This window comes from Gadus morhua, chromosome 15, assembly GCF_902167405.1.
Source record: "Gadus morhua chromosome 15, gadMor3.0, whole genome shotgun sequence".
Taxonomy (NCBI): Eukaryota; Metazoa; Chordata; class Actinopteri; order Gadiformes; family Gadidae; genus Gadus; species Gadus morhua.
Window position 1 is genome coordinate 176,750 of NC_044062.1, and position 20,751 is coordinate 197,500.

The window sequence follows — 20,751 nt, forward strand, 5'->3', positions numbered from 1 at the left end:
GTCGCTCATGTTCCAGAGGGGCTGTGTTTCAGCTCAGCCTCTTTATACAGCGGACGGGGGAGAGAGAGGCAGAGGGCTGGGCTGACGGAGAGGTGCGTCCTCTGGTCGGGGAATAGAGACGTCTGTTGTTGTTTTAGGCTGACAGAAATCTCGGGCTGAACTCATAAAGGCGTCTCCCTGCACACGCACAGATGAAGATAAATGGGCCAATCTGACACACACATATACACACAGAGGTATGTACACACAAACGCACACATGTAAACACACATTCGCACACACATACACACACAGCATTTTCATGAATGTTTCCGCTGTGAACGATAATCCCCTGCCACTGTCAGATGCACTTTCGTCTCTTCCACAAAGCTTCTTACAAGAGCAGAAGCTCATGCAGAGTTTGTGTGCATTCACAAACAGACGCACACAAACACACACACACACACACACACACACACACACACACACACACACACACACACACACACACACACACACACACACACACACACACACACACACACAAACAAACAGAAAAATGGGATGAAAAGTCTCATTTTGGCAAGCTCGCCGCTCTATAACCTCAACAGAAGAACTTAAAAAGGTACACACATACACTAAATGTTCACAAAAGATAAAAAACACACGTACCACACAAACTCAGGCATATTTAAGGAAAATCTGAACACATGTAGCACAGCCCTCCACTTATTTCACAGGCTACTCCCAAAGGGTATAAAAAGTCCCTGAAGAAAACTGTCTTGAAATGTGTGGCTGAAAAGGAACACAAACTCGAGATTTGGCCACGTTCTCGATAAAACAACCTGTCAACCCTTTAGATCATTAAACAGCACAAACAGCAATAGGGTTTGACCAATTATAGAAATGCTTTTCTCAACCCCAACCTTAAAAAATGTTTTTCATATTTGTATTCATGTATATTAAAATCATTAGCAAATCCTCACACTTGTATTTGTCGGAGAATCAAAGCCAACTTTGTGTGTACCCTTGCACTCCGGCGGCAGCCTATTTGCGTGTCTCCACACCCAGCGTGCTGGCCAGAGTGACAGAGCTTGGAATGCTATCAAGCTGTTCCATGCCCTCTAAGCACACACTCCTACTGCAGCAGAAAACAACCCAGTATGGGACACACACAGATTTGGGCTGTATTTATATACTCCCTGCTGGAGAATGGGTCTGTGCATGTATGAGAGAGAAAGACACACACATATACATAAACACAAGGAGACAGATACCCACACACAGATACCTACACACAGACTACACACTTTGTAACTCGGTAAAGGCGGTGCAAATAAAAACCGCTGCACGTCCTTGTAACGTCTCCGCCTTGTCTCTACAGGGAAACGGCGTACGGCGCGCAGACCTCAAAACATCCCTCCTTCCATCACAGCACTAAGACAACTCGTACGACCTCTGCGCAATACTATTCTTTGGGTTATCAAAGACTCTACCCCTCTTCCCAACCCACACACACACACACACAGAGGGGGCTTTGAAACTCAAGCGTATCCTTTCCCTTCCTGTCGAGGTAGATAGCGGACATGCTCCAATCCTCATGGCGGCTCTGAGACACTAACACCTGCCGGCTCCTTCTACCAAATCCCTTCTGAAGACCCGTTCCCCCTTTCCGCAGGGCACTCTGGCACCCAGTCTGTTCCTGATAAGCTGGTGGTCTCCAAAGACTCTCGGACCGCTATCCCGCCACGATCAGTCCGGCTCCCCTAATCCCCAGGTATTCTGTGTTAAAATCCCCCCCCCCCCCCTGACGCCCCTTGGTGCCCCATTGATCCGGCTTCTCCTAAGTAGTCCAAATCCCAGGCTGTCAGCAGATGTGGACCCCTGACCGGATCTTTCCTGACGGCTTTAAACCTTTTCTCCTTATCTCTGTCACGGCACCTTTGCGTTTCTCCTCTCGCCACCCTTGGCGTGTTTTTCTGCCTGCAGTGGCTCTTGGTTTTACAAGGTGTAGCAGTTTCTTTGCTGAGCTCTTTGTTTTGGGGGGGTTGTTTTTCTTCCCCACCACCGACTCTAACGTCTCAGCTAGTGCTATCATTTTCTTTTTGACCCGACCGGATTCCTCCTTGTCTCGCACTCCGTTTTGCCTCTGCTGCCACTTCTATATTCCTCTCTGTCTCTCTCTCTGTTGCTGTCTCTCTCTCTGACCCTCTTTCGATTCCTCTCTTTCTCCCTGGCTTCAATGCCATTTCATCTCTGTCTCCAATGTGGTCTGCCTTTGTGTCCCTGCCTTGCTGTAAAATAACAGTCTTCTTCAATTCCACAATTCCCTTTTCTCTTCATCTTTCTCTCTCTCTCACACCCACATTTTTGGTTGTTTTTCTTTTTGTTCTCTGGAACTGCATAACATAATAATCTTCTGTCTTCCCTTCTCTAGAACATTTAATTTCTTTGGCTGTCCCTCTCAATTTGAACATCCTTCAAATGACCCCTTTTCACCCAGTTCAGTGTACTTCCAGTCTCTATAGGAGTTGTACATTAGAATGCTCCATGCTATTTTTGGCAGGCGATGAACAGCCATATATAGAGGACTCAAGAGAGTCGCAGTGCTGTAAAATCCTAAACTCACGTATATATACCATAACCTAGCCTAATGAACATTTAGTTTTGCCGCGAGCCATGTTCCCTCTCATAGTCCAACGCTGTCGTCTCTTATTGTTACAGTCTGCGTATCACAATCATTACGTGTGACCTTATGTGAAGGCTACACTGTTTAACTCATCGTTGTTGAACACTTTCCAAAGGTCACCTCTCTATTACTTAAGACACAAATTTCTTCTGGGCTGACCTTTGACCAGGCCGGAGCTCATCTTGTGCCTAGCTTTATTTAATGGCTTCTAGCACTCACTGCTAACTGCTGTGTTTGTCTGTGTATATGTCTGTGGCTGCATCTGTGTGGAACGGTATATTCAGCATTTTATATGAGTGCAGAAAAAGTGATAATGTCGTGCTTTAGCATTTAGAGTTTTTCTCAGATTGAACACACAAACACACACACACACACACACACACACACACACACACACACACACACACACACACACACGCGCACACGTACGCACACACACACACAAGTCATGTTGGATATACTTGAGAACAGCTTGCAGATATTTCTGCTAATCAGATCACACGTCTTGGACTTTACTGTTGGCATTGGAAGAACTCCTACTGCTCCTGGTTTAATTATTTTTTAAGTAAATAAATGTTTACCATAATACTTTTTTAGAATGGTAGTATTTCTACAGTCACACTTCGTCTCATGCCAAACATTAAGCTTAATCGTTAAAAATTTGACAATTGAATAGGTACCTAATTTCTAGAGCTGTCAAGCGATTAAAATATTTAATCGTGATGAATCGCATTAATGTCATAGTTAACTCACGATTAATCGCAAATTATTTTTCTATGCTAAATATCCCTTGATTTTTTTGTCCCATAATTCTTCTCATTTTAATTCTCTTATCAACATGGTGAATTGCATCAGCTTGCCTTGTGCAAATGATTTTTTATTGATAACAACATTGGCATATACTGATCAAAACAGGACGATACAAAAAAATTTATATTAAAAAAAAAAAAAAAAAAAAATTGTAATATAAAATAATTGCGTTAATCGCGCGATATTTTTTTTAACGCCGTTAAATTTGGTTTACGTTAACGCCGTTAATAACGCGTTTAACTGACAGCTCTAAAATAAATAACCTTCTCCTCAGCTAAATAACCTATTATGTTACTTTTCGGCCCTAAAGAAGGAAGCCTGATCCCTTTCGGGCTGGGACTCATCTACGTTTCATGGACTTATTGCCTGATATGGGTGTAATATGTCCTCAATGTTATTAAAGGTTCCTTCAAATTTGTTTTATAGTGAGTTAAGTTATTATCACATTTCTAAGGCTGTCTTTGAGATTCAACTTCTTACAACAAATCAAATCTAATGTTATGGTGCAGCAAAGACACGTGTGCTTCTATTGGAATCACAACTACGTTTTTGAAAGGTCATCTCCCAAATAAGGCAATGAAGTTCAGATTTTATTTTTTATTATGTACTTATTTTCCTTCTTGCTGTAAATGCACAATTCTGAACCTTGAACAACCAATTAAATTCTGACAGGTTCAAAGAGGGGAAACATTCTGGGGCTTTCACGGAGAGAGATTGGACCCATGTTGCCTCGTTTTTATGATGAAGTTTATGGATTTTTTTCCTTTTTGAATACTATTACTTTATTATTCCCCCACCCATCCCCCCATCCATCCATCCCTCCGTCCATCCCCCCATCCATCCATCCCCCCATCCATCCATCCATCCCCCCATCCATCCATCCATCCATCCATCCATCCATCCATCCATCCATCCCTCCGTCCATCCCCCCATCCATCCATCCCCCCATCCATCCATCCCCCCATCCATCCATCCATCCATCCATCCCCCCATCCATCCATCCCCCCATCCATCCATCCATCCATCCATCCCCCCATCCATCCCCCCATCCATCCATCCCTCCATCCATCCATCCATCCCCCCATCCATCCATCCATCATCCCTCCGTCCATCCATCCATCCATCCATCCATCCATCCATCCCTCCGTCCATCCCCCCATCCATCCATCCATCCATCCATCCATCCATCCATCCATCCCCCCATCCATCCATCCATCCCCCCATCCATCCATCCATCCATCCATCCATCCATCCATCCATCCATCCATCCCTCCGTCCATCCCCCCATCCATCCATCCATCCACCCATCCATCATCCCTCCCTCCGTCCATCCCCCCATCCGTCAATCCATCCATCCCTCCGTCCATCCATCCATCCATCCATCCATCCCTCCATCCATCCCCCCATCCATCCATCCATCCCTCCGTCCATCCCTCCATCCATCCCTCCATCCATCCCTCCGTCCATCCCCCCATCCATCCATCCATCCATCCATCCATCCGTCCATCCATCCATCCGTCCATCCCTCCATCCCTCCCTCCGTCCATCCCCCCATCCATCCAACCATCCATCCATCCATCCATCCATCCCCCCATCCGTCCATCCATCCATCCATCCATCCCTCCATCCATCCCCCCATCCATCCATCCATCCATCCATCCATCCATCCATCCATCCATCCATCCATCCATCCATCCATCCATCCATCCATCCATCCCTCCGTCCATCCATCCATCCATCCATCCATCCATCCCCCAAACCATCCATCCATCCATCCATCCATCCCCCAAACCATCCATCCATCCATCCATCCATCCCTCCATCCCTCCATCCATCCATCCCTCCGTCCATCCCCCCATCCCCCCATCCATCCATCCATCCATCCGACCATCATCCATCCATCCATCCATCCATCCATCCATCCATCATCCATCCATCCATCCATCCATCCATCATCCATCCATCCATCCATCCATCCATCCATCCCCCCATCCCCCCATCCATCCATCCATCATCCATCCATCCAACCATCCATCCAACCATCCGCACTTATATCCATTCACCCATCCATCCACTCCCCAATCCATCCTCAGTTCAGCCATCCATCCATTCAACCATCCATCCACTCCCCCACATCCATCCTCAGTTCAGCCATCCATCCATTCAACCATCCATCCACTCCCCAATCCATCCTCAGTTCAGCCATCCATCCATTCACCCATCCATCCATCCAACCATCCGCACTTCAGCAATTCATCCATTCACCCTTCTATCCATGCATGCCTACGTTGCACTCACTTGTTTTGATGCTTGGAGCCTTGAAGGTGTGCGTGGTACTGCTCTATGGAGTTGAGGACCACACTGCAGACACTGCAGGAGTAACTACTGCGAAGTCCTGGAGAGACACACAAACACACACACACACCAGTCGACAGCGTCAAGACAAGCCTTCCAGCTCCTTCTATTGTTATCTTCAATCAACATTGAGCAAAAAAGAAACAACATGAGATCAGAACAAAAACGAATATAAGTAGAACAGCACACAAAGTTCCGTAATTGCAGAGAATTGGCTTTTATTAACGACTATCAAAAATAACTTATAGCGATGATAGCGATTTATTTTTATCCTCAGTTCACTTTTAATCTCTGTGTTATTGTGATTAGTGTGTGCGCGCGCGTGTGTGTGTGTGTGTGTGTGTGTGTGTGTGTGTGTGTACGTGCGTGCGTGCGTGTGTGTGCATGTGTGTAGTAGAGTAGGAGGCCTGTGTGCATGTTGTGTCTGTGCTGTGTCGGTGGCCATGCTGTGATTAAATGACATGAAGAGGAACCAGATGTGAACCACTGGTGTCTGCAGGTGGTCGAGGTGAGATGTTGGGGAGATGGAGAGGGACCCTGACATTGATGATTGAAGAGTGCACGTGTGTGCATGTGTATGTGTGTCTGTTCACAATTGTGTCTGTGTGTCAGTATGACCATGTATGTTTTTATTTGTGTGCGTGTGTGCGTGCATGCATGAGCGTGTATATGTACACACACACACTAACATACAAATGTGTGTGTGTGTGTGTGTGTTAATGTATCAACACATATGTGTGTGAATGTGGGCCTGCTTTTATGTGTGGGTCATAGAACTACACACGGTGGCCATGCACACTTTTGTGCAGGTGAAGTGTGTGTGTGTGTGTGTGTGTGTGTTTGTGAAGAACCGAATCAAACAAGGAAGCGCAACAAAGAGATACTTTCACCAGAGACCAGTCATCATAAATCTATATTAAACCATGGCAACCATAATACAAATGAATTCCGCCATTATTTCATTACGTGGTACAGCTCATTGACCAGGAAGGCAAGGGAAACTAGGACAGTCTTGTGTGGAACCTGTTATCGTCCAGCCTGGTTTAGTTGGCACAGGTCCCCTCCTTCCCACCCAGAGACTTTCAAATGTAAGTTTTAGTTTTCTCGAACTTTTGCGCATTGCAGAGCCGTCACCAGGCGACTATCATTACCAAAGTCACCAACAGTCATGACAGTTGGACTGCTGTTAGATAAAAATGAGAAGAAATAAAAAGAATGTCCACATGAATTGCCCAGAATGTTTCACTTTTGTGAACCTGCAGGTTTTTTTTCATCTCTGTTTCTCTTTTTATCTATCCTTATTTGTATGAGCTGGATGATGTTCGTGGGCAAAGTCTGTCTGAAGGTTGGTGTGTTTATAATAGTTGGTGGCCTTCTCCCGCTGTCAGCGCAGTGTGGGAGATTTACGAGCTGCTGGCACCGACGCCGTTCCCCTTTGACCTTGCACGGCATTAATTGGCAAGGCATGTTGGGAACTCAAGTGCAAACACAACATTGCGATGTAGTGTGTGTCTCGGGAAGCTATCGTGGGACCGGGCCAGATATGCATAATGTGGCATATTTCATTATGCCAGTTGAGAATCTGAACCCAATTTGTAGTCGCCACGGGTGGATCAAAGATGACATCACCACGGCCCCCGTGAAGGCATCATACAGGATTTGTCACGTGTTGCCCACTTCTGAAATTAAAGCCCTGATAAAGCAGACTGCACAAACCACGGCAATTATACAAGGAAAAGCCGGCTATAAATGCCATGGATGTGCATGGACTGCCTGCGCACTTCACAAAACGTAAATAACGTTTTAGTCCCTTTCAAGGCTCAATCATGGACAGTCTGCTTTTATCAGCCAGCCCCGGCCCAAGAGTTGTCATTGGGTGAGGCTAGTTGTAGAGCTCCAGGGGGGGGATTCTGCATGAATAAAGACAGGGCGAGAGAAGAAATGGATGGAAATGCATGGATGTGACGTCAAAATGCCTTTCCAAAAACAAAAGCGTGGAAGAGGGGCAGCTTTCTCCTCAGCGCTCAAGTTTTCAGTACATCTCGTCTTCTAATGGGAGAAAAGAGGTTTTCCTGTCTGTATTTTGTTTGACGACGGATTACAGCATCAAAGAGATTTTGATGTGCGTCATTAGTGGAAGTGTATTTTTCATGTGTTTCTGTTATGCCCATAAATTCACAGACAAGTGTCATAAAAGCACCTTCTCCACTAGCAGTGATTAATGACAGATACACACACACAGCCATACTCACACACACACACACACACACACACACACACACACACACACACACACACACACACACACACACACACACACACACACACACATTCACGGTGTGTTGCTTAATCAAGCCCTTCTGGTTCGAGACCCGGTCTGTGCACTAATCCATGTTAATTACAAGCGGTGAATAGAATGTGCTGGAGCTGAGGGCCTACAATGGAGGAATATGCATGTATGTGGTGATGGGGGGGGGGGGGTAATTACACAAGAGGATGAGAGGAGTGAGAGGGAGCGGAAAAGGGAGGAGAGGAGAGAGAAGAGAGGATGAGAGGATGGAGGAGAGGAAATAAGTTGAGAAGAGAGAAGGGGGGGGGGAGGATGGGAGCTCAGGAAAGGACAGGAGAGGAGGAAATCAGAGAGGAGGAGAAGAGAGGGTGGGAGAACAGGAAAGAAGATGAGGGGTGAGGGGAGGATGAAGAGAGGAAGGGGAGGAGAGGAATAGAAGAGGAGACGAGGGGGGAGATGATAGGATAGGGGAGGAGAGGGGGAGGGAGGAGAGGAGAGGAGAGGGGAGGAGAGGGGGAGGGAGGAGAGGAGAGGGGGAGGGAGGAGAGGGGGAGGGTGGAGAGGAGAGGATAGGGGAGGAGAGGAGAGGAGAGGTGGAGGGAGGAGAGGAGAGGGGGAGGGAGGAGAGGAGAGGGGGAGGGAGGAGAGGTGGAGGGAGGAGAGGGGGAGGGAGGAGAGGAGAGGTGGAGGGAGGAGAGGAGAGGGGGAGGGAGGAGAGGAGAGGATAGGGGAGGAGAGGCGGAGGGAGGAGAGGGGGAGGGAGGAGAGGAGAGGTGGAGGGAGGAGAGGGGGAGGGAGGAGAGGAGAGGTGGAGGGAGGAGAGGTGGAGGGAGGAGAGGGGGAGGGAGGAGAGGAGAGGTGGAGGGAGGAGAGGAGAGGAGAGCAGAGGAGAGAGGAGAGGGGAGGAGAGGATAGGGGAGGAGAGGGGGAGAGAGGAGAGGAGAGGATAGGGGAGGAGAGGGGGAGGGAGGAGAGGAGAGGAGAGGATAGGGGAGGAGAGGGGGAGGGAGGAGAGGAGGTGAATAGTAGGAGTGGTGCTAGTGCTATTAGTGAACTGTTTTAACAATGTACACAGCCTGCTGGCGTCACTGGCAAGCTGGTAAATAGACTAAGACAAAGCCACCAGACGTGTCAGCTGAGCAATAAGCCATTTTCTATTCTTAGAACACAGCTTGTCATGTATTCAAAACCTATTTACATAATTTTTTGTATTATTTGATCTCATATGCTATCCAACTTTACCGTCGCTAATTAGAAAACTATTTCAAGGGATGCAGTGTTCTTGCCGTTTAATATTTTAAATCAAATCGGTTTGTGAAATCGACGAGAGTAGATACAGCACCCTGAGTATCGATCGGTTTGTCTCGGGAGAGAGTGGCTATTACTTCTGCTGTCTCCAATTCAGGTCAATGGTCTAAAACTAATTACAAAAAAACACAAACAATCTTAGAGGATAAGCCCCATTTACTGCCTGGACACAAAATGAGCTCACGCTGGTTCTGCTTTCCCAGAAGCCGGCTTGACTTGGAAGTCCATTAGTTAGCCATGTTCTTTACTGTACTGTACCAGAAGAAAATGAACAGATTCCAAGCCCACAAAAACTCACAAGAGATGTGGGATATAAAGAACCAACCGAATGTATCATGGGACTTGAAACGAATCCCTCAGCAGGCAGAAGCTTATCACCATAATGATGAGACGTTTAACTGACAGTCCTAGCCAAATGGAAAGTGCGGTTCGACCAAGCGACCGGAAACTTCAAGGGGCTTGACAAAAAAAAGTGCAAGTATGTGCCAAGAAAGACCATCTGGTACCAGGTGAAAACCAACATGGGGGCTCCTTACTTTTTGAATTGTGTTACGTGAGGTGTTGGATGAAGTAACCTTGTTTCTCGGCTAGATTGTTTTCTCCCAACTCATTTGTGTGTTTCTCTGGGAATGAACAATTCTCTGAGAATGAACAATTTTATTTTGCTATTTTGTATTAATATTTCATGCACATGCAAGATCATATATATGTATGTTTGTACCTTCACATGTGTGTGTATCATGAAGCGAATGTGAATGTGCGTGTATTTGCAAGTCGGTAAGTGTGTGACTGTGCGTGTTTGTTTGTCTATGTGCAACTGTATTAGAGTGAATGACTGTGTTTGTATGTGTGACCGTGACTGTGTGTGTGGGTGTGTGTGTGTGTGTCTGTGTGTATGTGACTGTGTAGAATATTGCGTATACTTATGTGGCTGTGTGTGTGTGTGTGTGTCTGTGTGATCTCAGGGGAGGTGGAGAGGTCAATCTTGTCTCTAGACGCAGAGAAACTCATCAATCACAGATAATATTCTCGAGGCTGGCATGTCTCTCTTTCAACCTGCACAACCACACACATGCACACACACACACCTGCACACACACACAACCACACACCACACACACACACGCAAATACACACACATACAGGGACGTGCACTCATACACAGGAAATGTATACACACTGCTCCTGTGTGTGTGCCTGTGTATGTGCGTGTTGTTGTGTGTACAGATACACGTACATGCACACACACACACACACACACACACACACACACACACACACACACACACACACACACACACACACACACACAGGTCTGCCTCCAGAGAGGCGTTACAGAGGCCCATGTGTCTGGTGGGTCTACAGGGGGGCTTCTACCACTGGGGTGATTTATGGGGGGGGCCGGCACAGAGCAGGGTCCCCCTCCTCTCCACTGCCCCACCCACCTTCCCCCTGCTCCCCTCCCCTCCCCCGAACCACAACAAGGAGGCGATGTCATGACCCCTGTCTCTAGGGGGGCTTCCTTGTCTGGAACAAACTGGGAGAAATAATGACTTGCTCCCCACCCCTCCCAGTCCACCACCCCTCCCCAACCAAAGACCAAGAGGAAGAAGCCCTTCCATGTATCTGTGTCAAGGGGATTCGGAGCGAGCACGCTGGTGGGCACAGGGTGATGAGTGAGCACTCTGTAGCTATCTCTCTCTCAAGCATTGCATTTCTACTATGCTGTATACGTACACGCTGTGTATTTCTACTATGCTGCATAGAAACATTAGTGTATTTCTACTATGCTGCATACGAACATGCTGCGTATTTCTACTATACTGTATACGAACAAGCCGTTTATTTCTACTATGCTGCATACGAACATGCTGTGTATTTCTACTATACTGTATACGAACAAGCCGTTTATTTCTACTATGCTGTATACGAACATGCTGTGTATTTCTACTATACTGTATACGAACAAGCCGTTTATTTCTACTATGCTGTATACGAACATGCTGTGTATTTCTACTCTGATGGGGCTGACAGAGGCTTGGTTTGATGGTTTGATCCTTCTCTTGTGCCTGTATATGTCTTGTATTGTTTGTGCACTTCTGCTGATATCCTATAAAATGTCTCTCGTGCAAGTGTTGCGTAATCTCAGTGAGATTTAGCTGAATAAATAAATACATTGAGCTGATCATTAAATGGGTTGGCATATGTCACCTACAGGGACATTCACAGCGTTACTATCAGATTTCTGTCTTTTGTAAAATGTGGCAATGCACTACTGCAAGACTTAATGAATGTTTATCTCGCTGCTGCCAAACAAGTGTTCTTCCCCCTGTGAAGGATGACTGAACCTGAACCGACATCCCACAGACCTCCTCTGCTGTGACGCTGAGCGAGGAGATCCAGACAGGCAGAGAGAGAGAGCAAGAGAGAGAGAGAGAGAGAGAGAGAGAGAGAGAGAGAGAGAGAGAGAGGGAGGGAGGGAGGGAGGGAGGGAGGGAGGGAGGGAGGGAGGGAGGGAGGGAGGGAGGGAGGGAGGGAGAGAGAGAGAGAGAGAGAGAGAGAGAGAGAGAGAGAGAGAGAGAGAGAGAGAGAGAGAGAGAGAGAGAGAGAGAGAGAGAGAGAGAGAGAGAGAGAGAGAGAGAGAGAGAGAGAGAGAGAGAGGGAGGGAGGGAGGGAGGGAGGGAGGGAGGGAGGGAGGGAGAGAGAGAGCGGGAGAGCGAGCGAGAGAGAGAGAGAGAGAGAAAAAAGAGGAGCATGGCAATACTAAGAAGCAACAAGTGAGTACTTGCAACTTAAGAAGAAGGTCAGGTCCATCAATAGTGTGCATAGTATAGTATAGTATAAACCTGGTGCAGTCATCTACTATGTACGACAGATAGTGTAACAGAGAGACAGAGAGAGAGAAAGAGAGAAAAGGGAGGCCCAGAGAGGGAGGCAAGAGAGGGCAGGCGAAAGACTATCATATTAGAATATTAGTGCCTTTGCTTTCTTTAACACTCGCACAGACACTTTCCCCTGCTCGCTAACCTCACTCTCTCGCCTGGTGGAATAACACTCAGTGATTCACACCTGAAGTTGTTAACCACAGCTCATCAGACGTGAGGCTCTCACATCTTCGGAGGAAAAGGGGGGGGGTTGTCTCAGTGAGAAACAAACTCATCTAAAGTAAACGGGACAATCCAACAATGGTTGGGTTGCATATCCTTTTCAGCACTCCTTTACTGTATTGTGGGACCGAGCGCTCCTACTATGTTAGAGCACATCATCTGGGACCCAGCACTGCTACTATGGGTCAGGGTTAGGGTTAACCAGTCCTGCTATGGGTCAGGGTTAGGTTTAACCACTCTTACTATGTTAGAGCACATCATCTGGGACCCAGCACTGCTACTATGGGTCAGGGTTAGGGTTAACCAGTCCTGCTATGGGTCTGGGTTAGGTTTAACCACTCTAACTATGTTAGAGCACATCATCTGGGACCCAGCACTGCTACTATGGGTCAGGGTTAGGGTTAACCAGTCCTGCTATGGGTCAGGGTTAGGGTTAACCACTCTTACTATGTTAGAGCACATCATCTGGGACCCAGCACTGCTACTATGGGTCAGGGTTTGGGTTAACAAGTCTTACTATGGGTTAGGGTTAAGGTTAGGGTTAACCAGTCCTGCTATGGGTCAGGGATAGGGTTAACTACTCTTACTATGCTAGAGCACATCACCTGGGACCCAGCACTGCTACTATGGGTCAGGGTTAGGGTTAACCAGTCTTACTATTGGTTAGGGTTAGGGTTAGGGTTAACCAGTCCTGCTATGGGTCAGGGTTTGGGTTAACCAGTCCTACTATGGGTTAGGGTTAGGGTTAACCACTCCTACTATGAGTTAGGGTTTGGGTTAACCATTCCTACTATGAGTTAGGGTTAGGGTTAGGGTTAACCACTCCTATTATGGGTTAGGGTTAGGGTTAACCACTCCTACTATGAGTTAGGGTTAGGGTTAACCACTCCCACTATGGGTTAGGGTTTGGGTTAGGGTTAACCACTCCTATTATGGGTCAGGGTTTGGGTTAGGGTTAACCACTCCTACTATGGGTTACGGTTTGGGTTAACCAGTCCTACTATCGGTTAGGGTTAGGGTTAACCACTCCTACTATGGGTAGGGTTAGGGTTAGGGTTTACCACTCCCACTATGTGTTAGGGTTTGGGTTAGGGCTAGGGTTAACCACTCCTACTAGGTTAGGGTTAGGGTTAGAGCTATGTTAGGGATAGGGTTAGGGAGATGGTAAGCTCATGAGTGGATAAAGCCTTCAAAGAGGGATTGTTTATCTACAGTTTTCATTATACACGGTGTGGATCTGAAAACCTTTGCAGACCCTTTTCTTTACAGTTCTTTACACTTGTGATAGCGTGAGTTTGTGTTCCACCATCATGCGGACACACATCCCGCCTCAAGCAGAGCGACAGGTCGAAACAAAGTGATCCGAGAGAAAGTGAAAGCCTGGTTCAACCAGACTGGAGATCGTCTGACCTTAATATGTTAATCTGAAGCCTAGTTCACCAGGACGGGAGCTGGTCTGACTGTAAAATGTTAATCTGAAGCCTGGTTCACCCAGACTGACGATCGTCTGACTGTAACATGTTAATCTAAAGCCTGGTTCACCAGGACGGGAGCTGGTCTGCCAGCAGACTTTGAGATGTTAATCTAAAGCCTGATTCGTGAGACTAGCTTTCCTGCAATCCTGTGGAAATATGCAAGACTTTCGATGACTTTATTTCCACAGCTGACGACTGATTGTTATCATTAAGTCAGGGGTTCTTTGGGCAGCGCGGCACTCGAGGGGTAGGGGCGCCGAGGGGCAGACAGGAGACAATATCCGGCATGACACCGTCTGAAGCCTCATGTGACCCCTGGCTGTAATATGATTGGCTTACTGAGGTAATGACTTGTGTCAGTTGCACCTGGAGCACACTGATTTGTATGTGTGTGCATGTGTGTATTTTTGTGTGTGCCTGCGTGTGTGTGTTTAGTATATGCATGTGTATGTATGAGTCGGTATGTTTGTGGTATAGCTCTGTATACCTGAGTGTGTGTGTGTGTGTGTGTGTGTGTGTGTGTGTGTGTGTGTGTGTGTGTGTGTGTGTGTGTGTGTGTGTGTGTGTGTGTGTGTGTGTGTGTGTGTGTGTGTGCATGTGTCTGTGCCTCAGAACTAATACGAAAACATGACGTGCATGGGCCCTTTCATCTCCAGGTTTCCAGCATTGCACACGTCAATGGCGTTTGAATAAATGTGCTTCATAAATCCTACGAATAAACCCAATTGTTTGTGCGCGATACTGAAGGGAAACATAATTTGAGACAGGCAGCAAAACGGGTATAAAGTGCGAATGCATGAGAAGTGTGATAAGAAATAATAATAAAAAACTGTTTGCCATGGCAACTGACAGTATACCACGGATCCCAGTTTATCAGATGAGCCACGGGCTGCCTGTGAAGTCATCTCGCTTTACCTCCTCAGCTTAATCTATTGATTGGCCCTCTGGCATTCCTGGCATCATTCATCACCCGTGTTCAGTAGTACACCGTTCACTAGGGGATATAGTTACGAGATGTCTTACGTTGTTTTACCTCATTAAATATGATTTAATTGATATAATACTGAAACCATGCTCATCTATTAATGATTTTACGGAGCCTCCTCGTACCTTGCTCTCGCCTTTTTGAGCGCACACATGTTTTCATCTTAGGTCAATCTCCATGTGCATGTCGATGATCTACGGCGCTTATCAAACCATTTCCTGTAATAATACTGTTATAATAATGTTGTTATATCATGTATATGATGTTTCTCGAAGAACGGATGGATAAAAGGCATACCAGTGTTAGAAGACATAGTAACTAGGGCAAAGCAAACTATTCACTATTTGCATGACAACACATGTATCCAGAACAACCACCTCACTGCCTCACTGAGTACCACTGTCTTTGCTATGTCCTTGCAATGTTCTTGAATTTACCATCTGGAATCATTTTCATCTTCTAACAATAAAGAATCGTAGCGTATGGTATCTTGGCGAGCGACCACCACCGGCCCCTTTCCAGTCACTAGCATGTGACAGGCACAATGTCCTTCCTAACAACCACACCACGAGGCTACCACCGAGACCGGCCCTCACACACTGCCCTCCCTCAGTGCTGCTTGTAGGGCAGGCTCAGGGGCTGCCGAAGGCATTGGCCCGGGGTGGGGGGTCTGAGTGGCCCTGGGTTAGGGTCAGGGTTAGGGTTAGGTTAGGGTCAGGGTCAGGGTTAGGTTAGGGTCAGGGTTAGGTTAGGGTCAGGGCTCCTGACCTGCTGTCTCGGTGGCGTCCAGGCTGCCAGAGAGCTGCTCCAGCAGGCGTGCGCGGGTTAGGGTCAGGGTTAGGGTCAGGGTTAGGTAAGGGTTAGGTTAGGGTCAGGGTCAGGGTCAGGGTTAGGGTCAGGGTTAGGGTCAGGGTTAGGTTAGGGTCAGGGTTAGGTTAGGGTCAGGGTCAGGGTTAGGTTAGGGTCAGGGTCAGGGTCAGGGTTAGGTTAGGGTCAGGGTTCCTGACCTGCTGTCTCGGTGGCGTCCAGGCTGCCAGAGAGCTGCTCCAGCAGGCGTGCGCGGGCGGCGTTGCGGCGATGCTTCTTCCCCTCGTAGTGCTGCTGGGCCATCAGGGGGTTGTTGAACCAGGCGCCGCACAGGCAGCAGTACTTGCCGGCCTCCCCGCCGCAGGGCCCGCCCCCTGCTCCGCCCCCTGCTCCGCCGACGCCCACCACGCCCCCCCCAGGGACCGCCGGCCAGGGCAGCGCCGGCGGGGGGGCCGGGGGGGGGGCGGTGGCCGGGTCCGACGGCTGGGGGGTGGAGGGCGATGAGTCTGGGGAGAGGGTCGGGTGAGAGGTGGGGGAGAGAGAGAGAGGGGTGGGGGAGAGAGAGAGAGGGGGGTGGGGGAGAGAGTGGTGGGGGAGAGAGATAGAGGTGGGAGAGAGAGAGAGAGTAGGGGGAGAGAGAGAGAGGGGTGGGGGAGAGTGTGGTGGGGGAGAGAGAGAGAGGTGGGGGAGAGAGAGAGAGGTGGGGGAGAGAGAGAGAGGTGGGAGAGAGAGAGAGGTGGGGGAGAGAGAGAGGTGGGAGAGAGAGAGAGAGAGAGGTGGGAGAGAGAGAGAGGTGGGGGAGAGAGAGAGGTGGGAGAGAGAGAGAGAGGTGGGGGAGAGAGAGAGAGGTGGGAGAGAGAGAGAGGTGGGGGAGAGAGAGAGGTGAGAGAGAGAGAGAGAGGTGGGGGAGAGAGAGAGAGGTGGGGGAGAGAGAGAGAGAGTTGGGGGAGAGAGAAAGAGGTGGGGGAGAGAGAGAGAGGTGGGGGAGAGAGAGAGAGGTGGGAGAGAGAGAGAGGTGGGGGAGAGAGAGAGGTGGGAGAGAGAGAGAGAGAGGTGGGGGAGAGAGAGAGAGGTGGGGGAGAGAGAGAGGTAGGGGAGAGAGAGAGAGAGGTGAGGGAGAGAGGTGGGAGAGAGAGAGAGGTGGGGGAGAGAGAGAGAGAGTTGGGGGAGAGAGAAAGAGGTGGGGGAGAGAGAGAGAGGTGGGGGAGAGAGAGAGGTGGGAGAGAGAGAGAGAGGTGGGGGAGAGAGAGGTGGACCAGAGATGTTAGAGAGAGAGGTGGGGGAGAGAGAGAGAGGTGAGAGAGAGAGAGAGAGAGAGAGAGAGAGAGAGAGAGAGAGAGAGAGAGAGAGAGAGAGAGAGAGAGAGAGAGAGAGGTGGGGGAGAGAGAGAGGTGGGAGAGAGAGAGAGGTGGGGGAGAGAGAGGTGGGTGAGGGTGTGGTGGCATGGGGGCACAGAGATCAGAGAGAAATAAAGAGAGGCAGTGATTGGAGTTAGGGTTAGGGGTTAGAGGAGACAGGGCACATACAAGGAATTGTATTAAACGGGTTTAAATGAAAACATCAACGGGAGAGAACCAGCCTAAAAATAGACTTTCAAATAACATTTCCGGTGAAAATTCTGTAAAGGAAAAAAAAAAATCTCCCAACACCCATATATCACAACCCTAACCCTATCACACACACACACACGCACACGCACACACACACACACACACACACACACACACACACACACACACACACACAGCCAAAAGGGCTGGGCCTTGCCACTAGAGACGGAGAGAGGAGATTGTTGTAAGTCCGATCTCAGGCGTGTAGCAGGGGGTCAGTGGAAGGCCAATGGGACTCCAGGGACCCATGTGTAATAGCACAACTCTCGCCTCACATCTTCTCCACCTCTCACTGATCCTCTCCTCCTCCCTGCCGCCCCCCCCCATCCCCCCGTCCGCGCTCTCCCCCTCTCATCGCTCATCACCTCTCACCCTCACTGATCCTCTCCTCACCCCTTTTTCATCTCCACTCCGCTTTTCAATTACTTCCCTCCTCACCCTCTCATCTCCTATCCTCCGCCTCTCCTCATTACCTCTTTCCCCTCCCCTCTCATCTTGCCCTCTGATCTCCTTTCCTCTCCTCCTCCTCTCACTCTATCATCTCCCTCTACTCATCTCTTTTCCTCATCCACTCATCTCTTCTCCTCATCCACTCATCTCCTTTCTTCTCCCACTCATCTCCTCTCTTTCCCCTAACTTCTCCTCTCACCCTCTCATCTCCTTACTTCTATCCTCTCCTCTTCCTCACCCTCTCATCTCCTTACTTCTATCCTCTCCTCTTCCTCACCCTCTCATCTCCTTTCTTCTATCCTCTCCTCTTCCTCACCCTCTCATCTCCTTACTTCTATCCCTCCTCTTCCTCACCCTCTCATCTCCTTTCTTCTATCCTCTCCTCTTCCTCACCCTCTCATCTCCTTTCTTCTATCCTCTCCTCTTCCTCACCCTCTCATCTCCTTACTTCTCCTCTCCTCTTCCTCACCTCTCATCTCCTTACTTCTATCCTCTCCTCTTCCTCACCCTCTCATCTCCTTTCTTCTCCTCTCCTCTTCCTCACCCTCTCATCTCCTTTCTTCTCCTCTCCTCTTCCTCACCCTCTCATCTCCTTTAATAACCCCTCCTCTCATCCTCCTCTCTCTTCTTCTTACCCTCTCTCCTCTCCTCCTCTCCTCTCCTCCTCTCCTCTCCTCTCTCTCCTCTCCTCTCCTCTCCTCTATCCTCTCCTCTCTCCTCTCCTCTCCTCTTCTCCTCTCCTCTCCTCTCTCTCCTCTCCTCTCCTCTTCCTCACCCTCTCATCTCCTTTAATAACCCCTCCTGTCATCCTCCTCTCTCTTCTTCTTACCCTCTCTCCTCTCTCCTCTCCTCTCCTCTCCTCTCTCTCCTCTCCTCTCCTCTATCCTCTCCTCTTCCTCACCCTCTCATCTCCTTTAATAACCCCTCCTGTCATCCTCCTCTCTCTTCTTCTTACCCTCTCTCCTCTCCTCTCCTCTCCTCCTCTCCTCTTCCTCACCCTCTCATCTCCTTTCTTCTCCTCTCCTCTTCCTCACCCTCTCATCTCCTTTCTTCTCCTCTCCTCTTCCTCATCCTCTCATCTCCTTACTTCTATCCTCTCCTCTTCCTCACCCTCTCATCTCCTTTCTTCTCCTCTCCTCTTCCTCACCCTCTCATCTCCTTTAATAACCCCTCCTGTCATCCTCCTCTCTCTTCTTCTTACCCTCTCTCCTCTCCTCTCCTCCTCTCCTCTCCTCTCCTCTCCTCCTCTCCTCCTCTCCTCTCCTCTTCCTCACCCTCTCATCTCCTTTAATAACCCCTCCTGTCATCCTCCTCTCTCTTCTTCTTACCCTCTCTCCTCTCCTCCTCTCCTCTCCTCTCCTCTCCTCCTCTCCTCTCCTCTCCTCTTCCTCACCCTCTCATCTCCTTTAATAACCCCTCCTGTCATCCTCCTCTCTCTTCTTCTTACCCTCTCTCCTCTCCTCCTCTCCTCTCCTCTCCTCTCCTCCTCTCCTCTCCTCTCCTCTTCCTCACCCTCTCATCTCCTTTAATAACCCCTCCTGTCATCCTCCTCTCTCTTCTTCTTACCCTCTCTTCTCTCTCCTCCTCTCCTCTTCTCTCACACGACACAAAGCCGACCCAAGCAACACCTGCCCTTCGCCACTTCCAAGTACGATGGTTACCAACACCCCCCCCTTATAGTCCCACATGTCACACACACGCACACCCCCACACACACGTAGACACACACACATTCACACAATCTCACACACCTTTTACACACACACACACACACACACACACACACACACACACACGTAGACACACACACATTCACACAATCTCACACACCTTTTACACACACACACACACACACACACACACACACACACACACACACACACACACACACACACACACACACACACACACACACACACACACACTCGCGGGCAGGCACGCACGCACACACACACATTCACACACACAGCCAAGGCTGCTCTGAGGCAGTCCGTTGGCAGGCGACTGCGCTGGCTGTTCCAGTCATCACACCATCCTGGAGGGTATTTATGGCGGGTGGATTCTCAATGCCGGGGAGAGGCGACGGGTGCTGCACACAAGCCTCTATTTTCTACGCACCTCAACCCTAGCTCCACCTTAATATGCATGAAATCTATTTATCTTCTAAATAAAGGCATGGATCTATTTACAAACCCACAAATGTCCTGCGTGTGGGGGCGCATGTGCCTCCATGTGTCACTCGATCAGAACCCGAAGTGCCCGGCCCTCGGCTGCGATAAGGGGATGAAACCGCTTTTCATCCTCAAGATGGCGTGTGTGACTAGCTGTGATTACGAGTCGTGTTTCGTGTGGCCCCGACAAGCACATACATTGACTCATAGCCCGGTGTTTTGTGAGAGCGGAGCGCTTCGTGTGCGTGCGTGCAGAGGAAGAGGAGAGGAGCGTATCTTTGTTCAGAGCGTCTATTTGTTCAGGGGAGGGAGGAGGTGTCAGGAGCATGCGAAGGACTCTTGCGCCAGATGGCATGTCCAAATGCGCAGATTTGGCGTGGACAACGCGTGTATCTGTGTCTCTGCGGCAACGCACACACAGAAACACACACACTCGCACACACGCACGCACACGGCATGGCACCTCACACGCTGAGCGATGGAAATACGTGACGCCATGGCCACGCACTCACAGCATAATGGACCTCTCTGGCGGGCCAATGCCATACCCTAGCTTCACATTCATCTGTTCAATTATGTTCATACTGCTTCTGCACCTCTATTGTATCTCTGGTGCCTTCCTTTGTTCACATAGTTACCGTATCTATGGCCAGCTGTTTTATTCTCATAGCCTATAATAACCCATATATACCCGCTGTAACCTGTAGTTAATGAA

At 48.9% G+C, this 20,751-nt stretch overlaps 1 protein-coding gene across 2 annotated transcripts in view; it reads right to left on the reverse strand.

The window, feature by feature from the left end:
• Positions 1 to 20,751, reverse strand: part of zgc:171482 (zinc finger protein) — a 51,488-nt gene that overhangs the window by 11,115 nt on the left and 19,622 nt on the right. For both annotated transcript variants that reach the window (XM_030379561.1, XM_030379560.1), the window contains 2 exons: positions 16,006 to 16,311; positions 5,777 to 5,873 (listed from right to left, as the gene is read on the reverse strand). In XM_030379561.1, the coding sequence (XP_030235421.1) occupies positions 5,777 to 5,873; positions 16,006 to 16,311 (403 nt within the window). The remainder of the gene's footprint in view (positions 1 to 5,776; positions 5,874 to 16,005; positions 16,312 to 20,751) is intronic.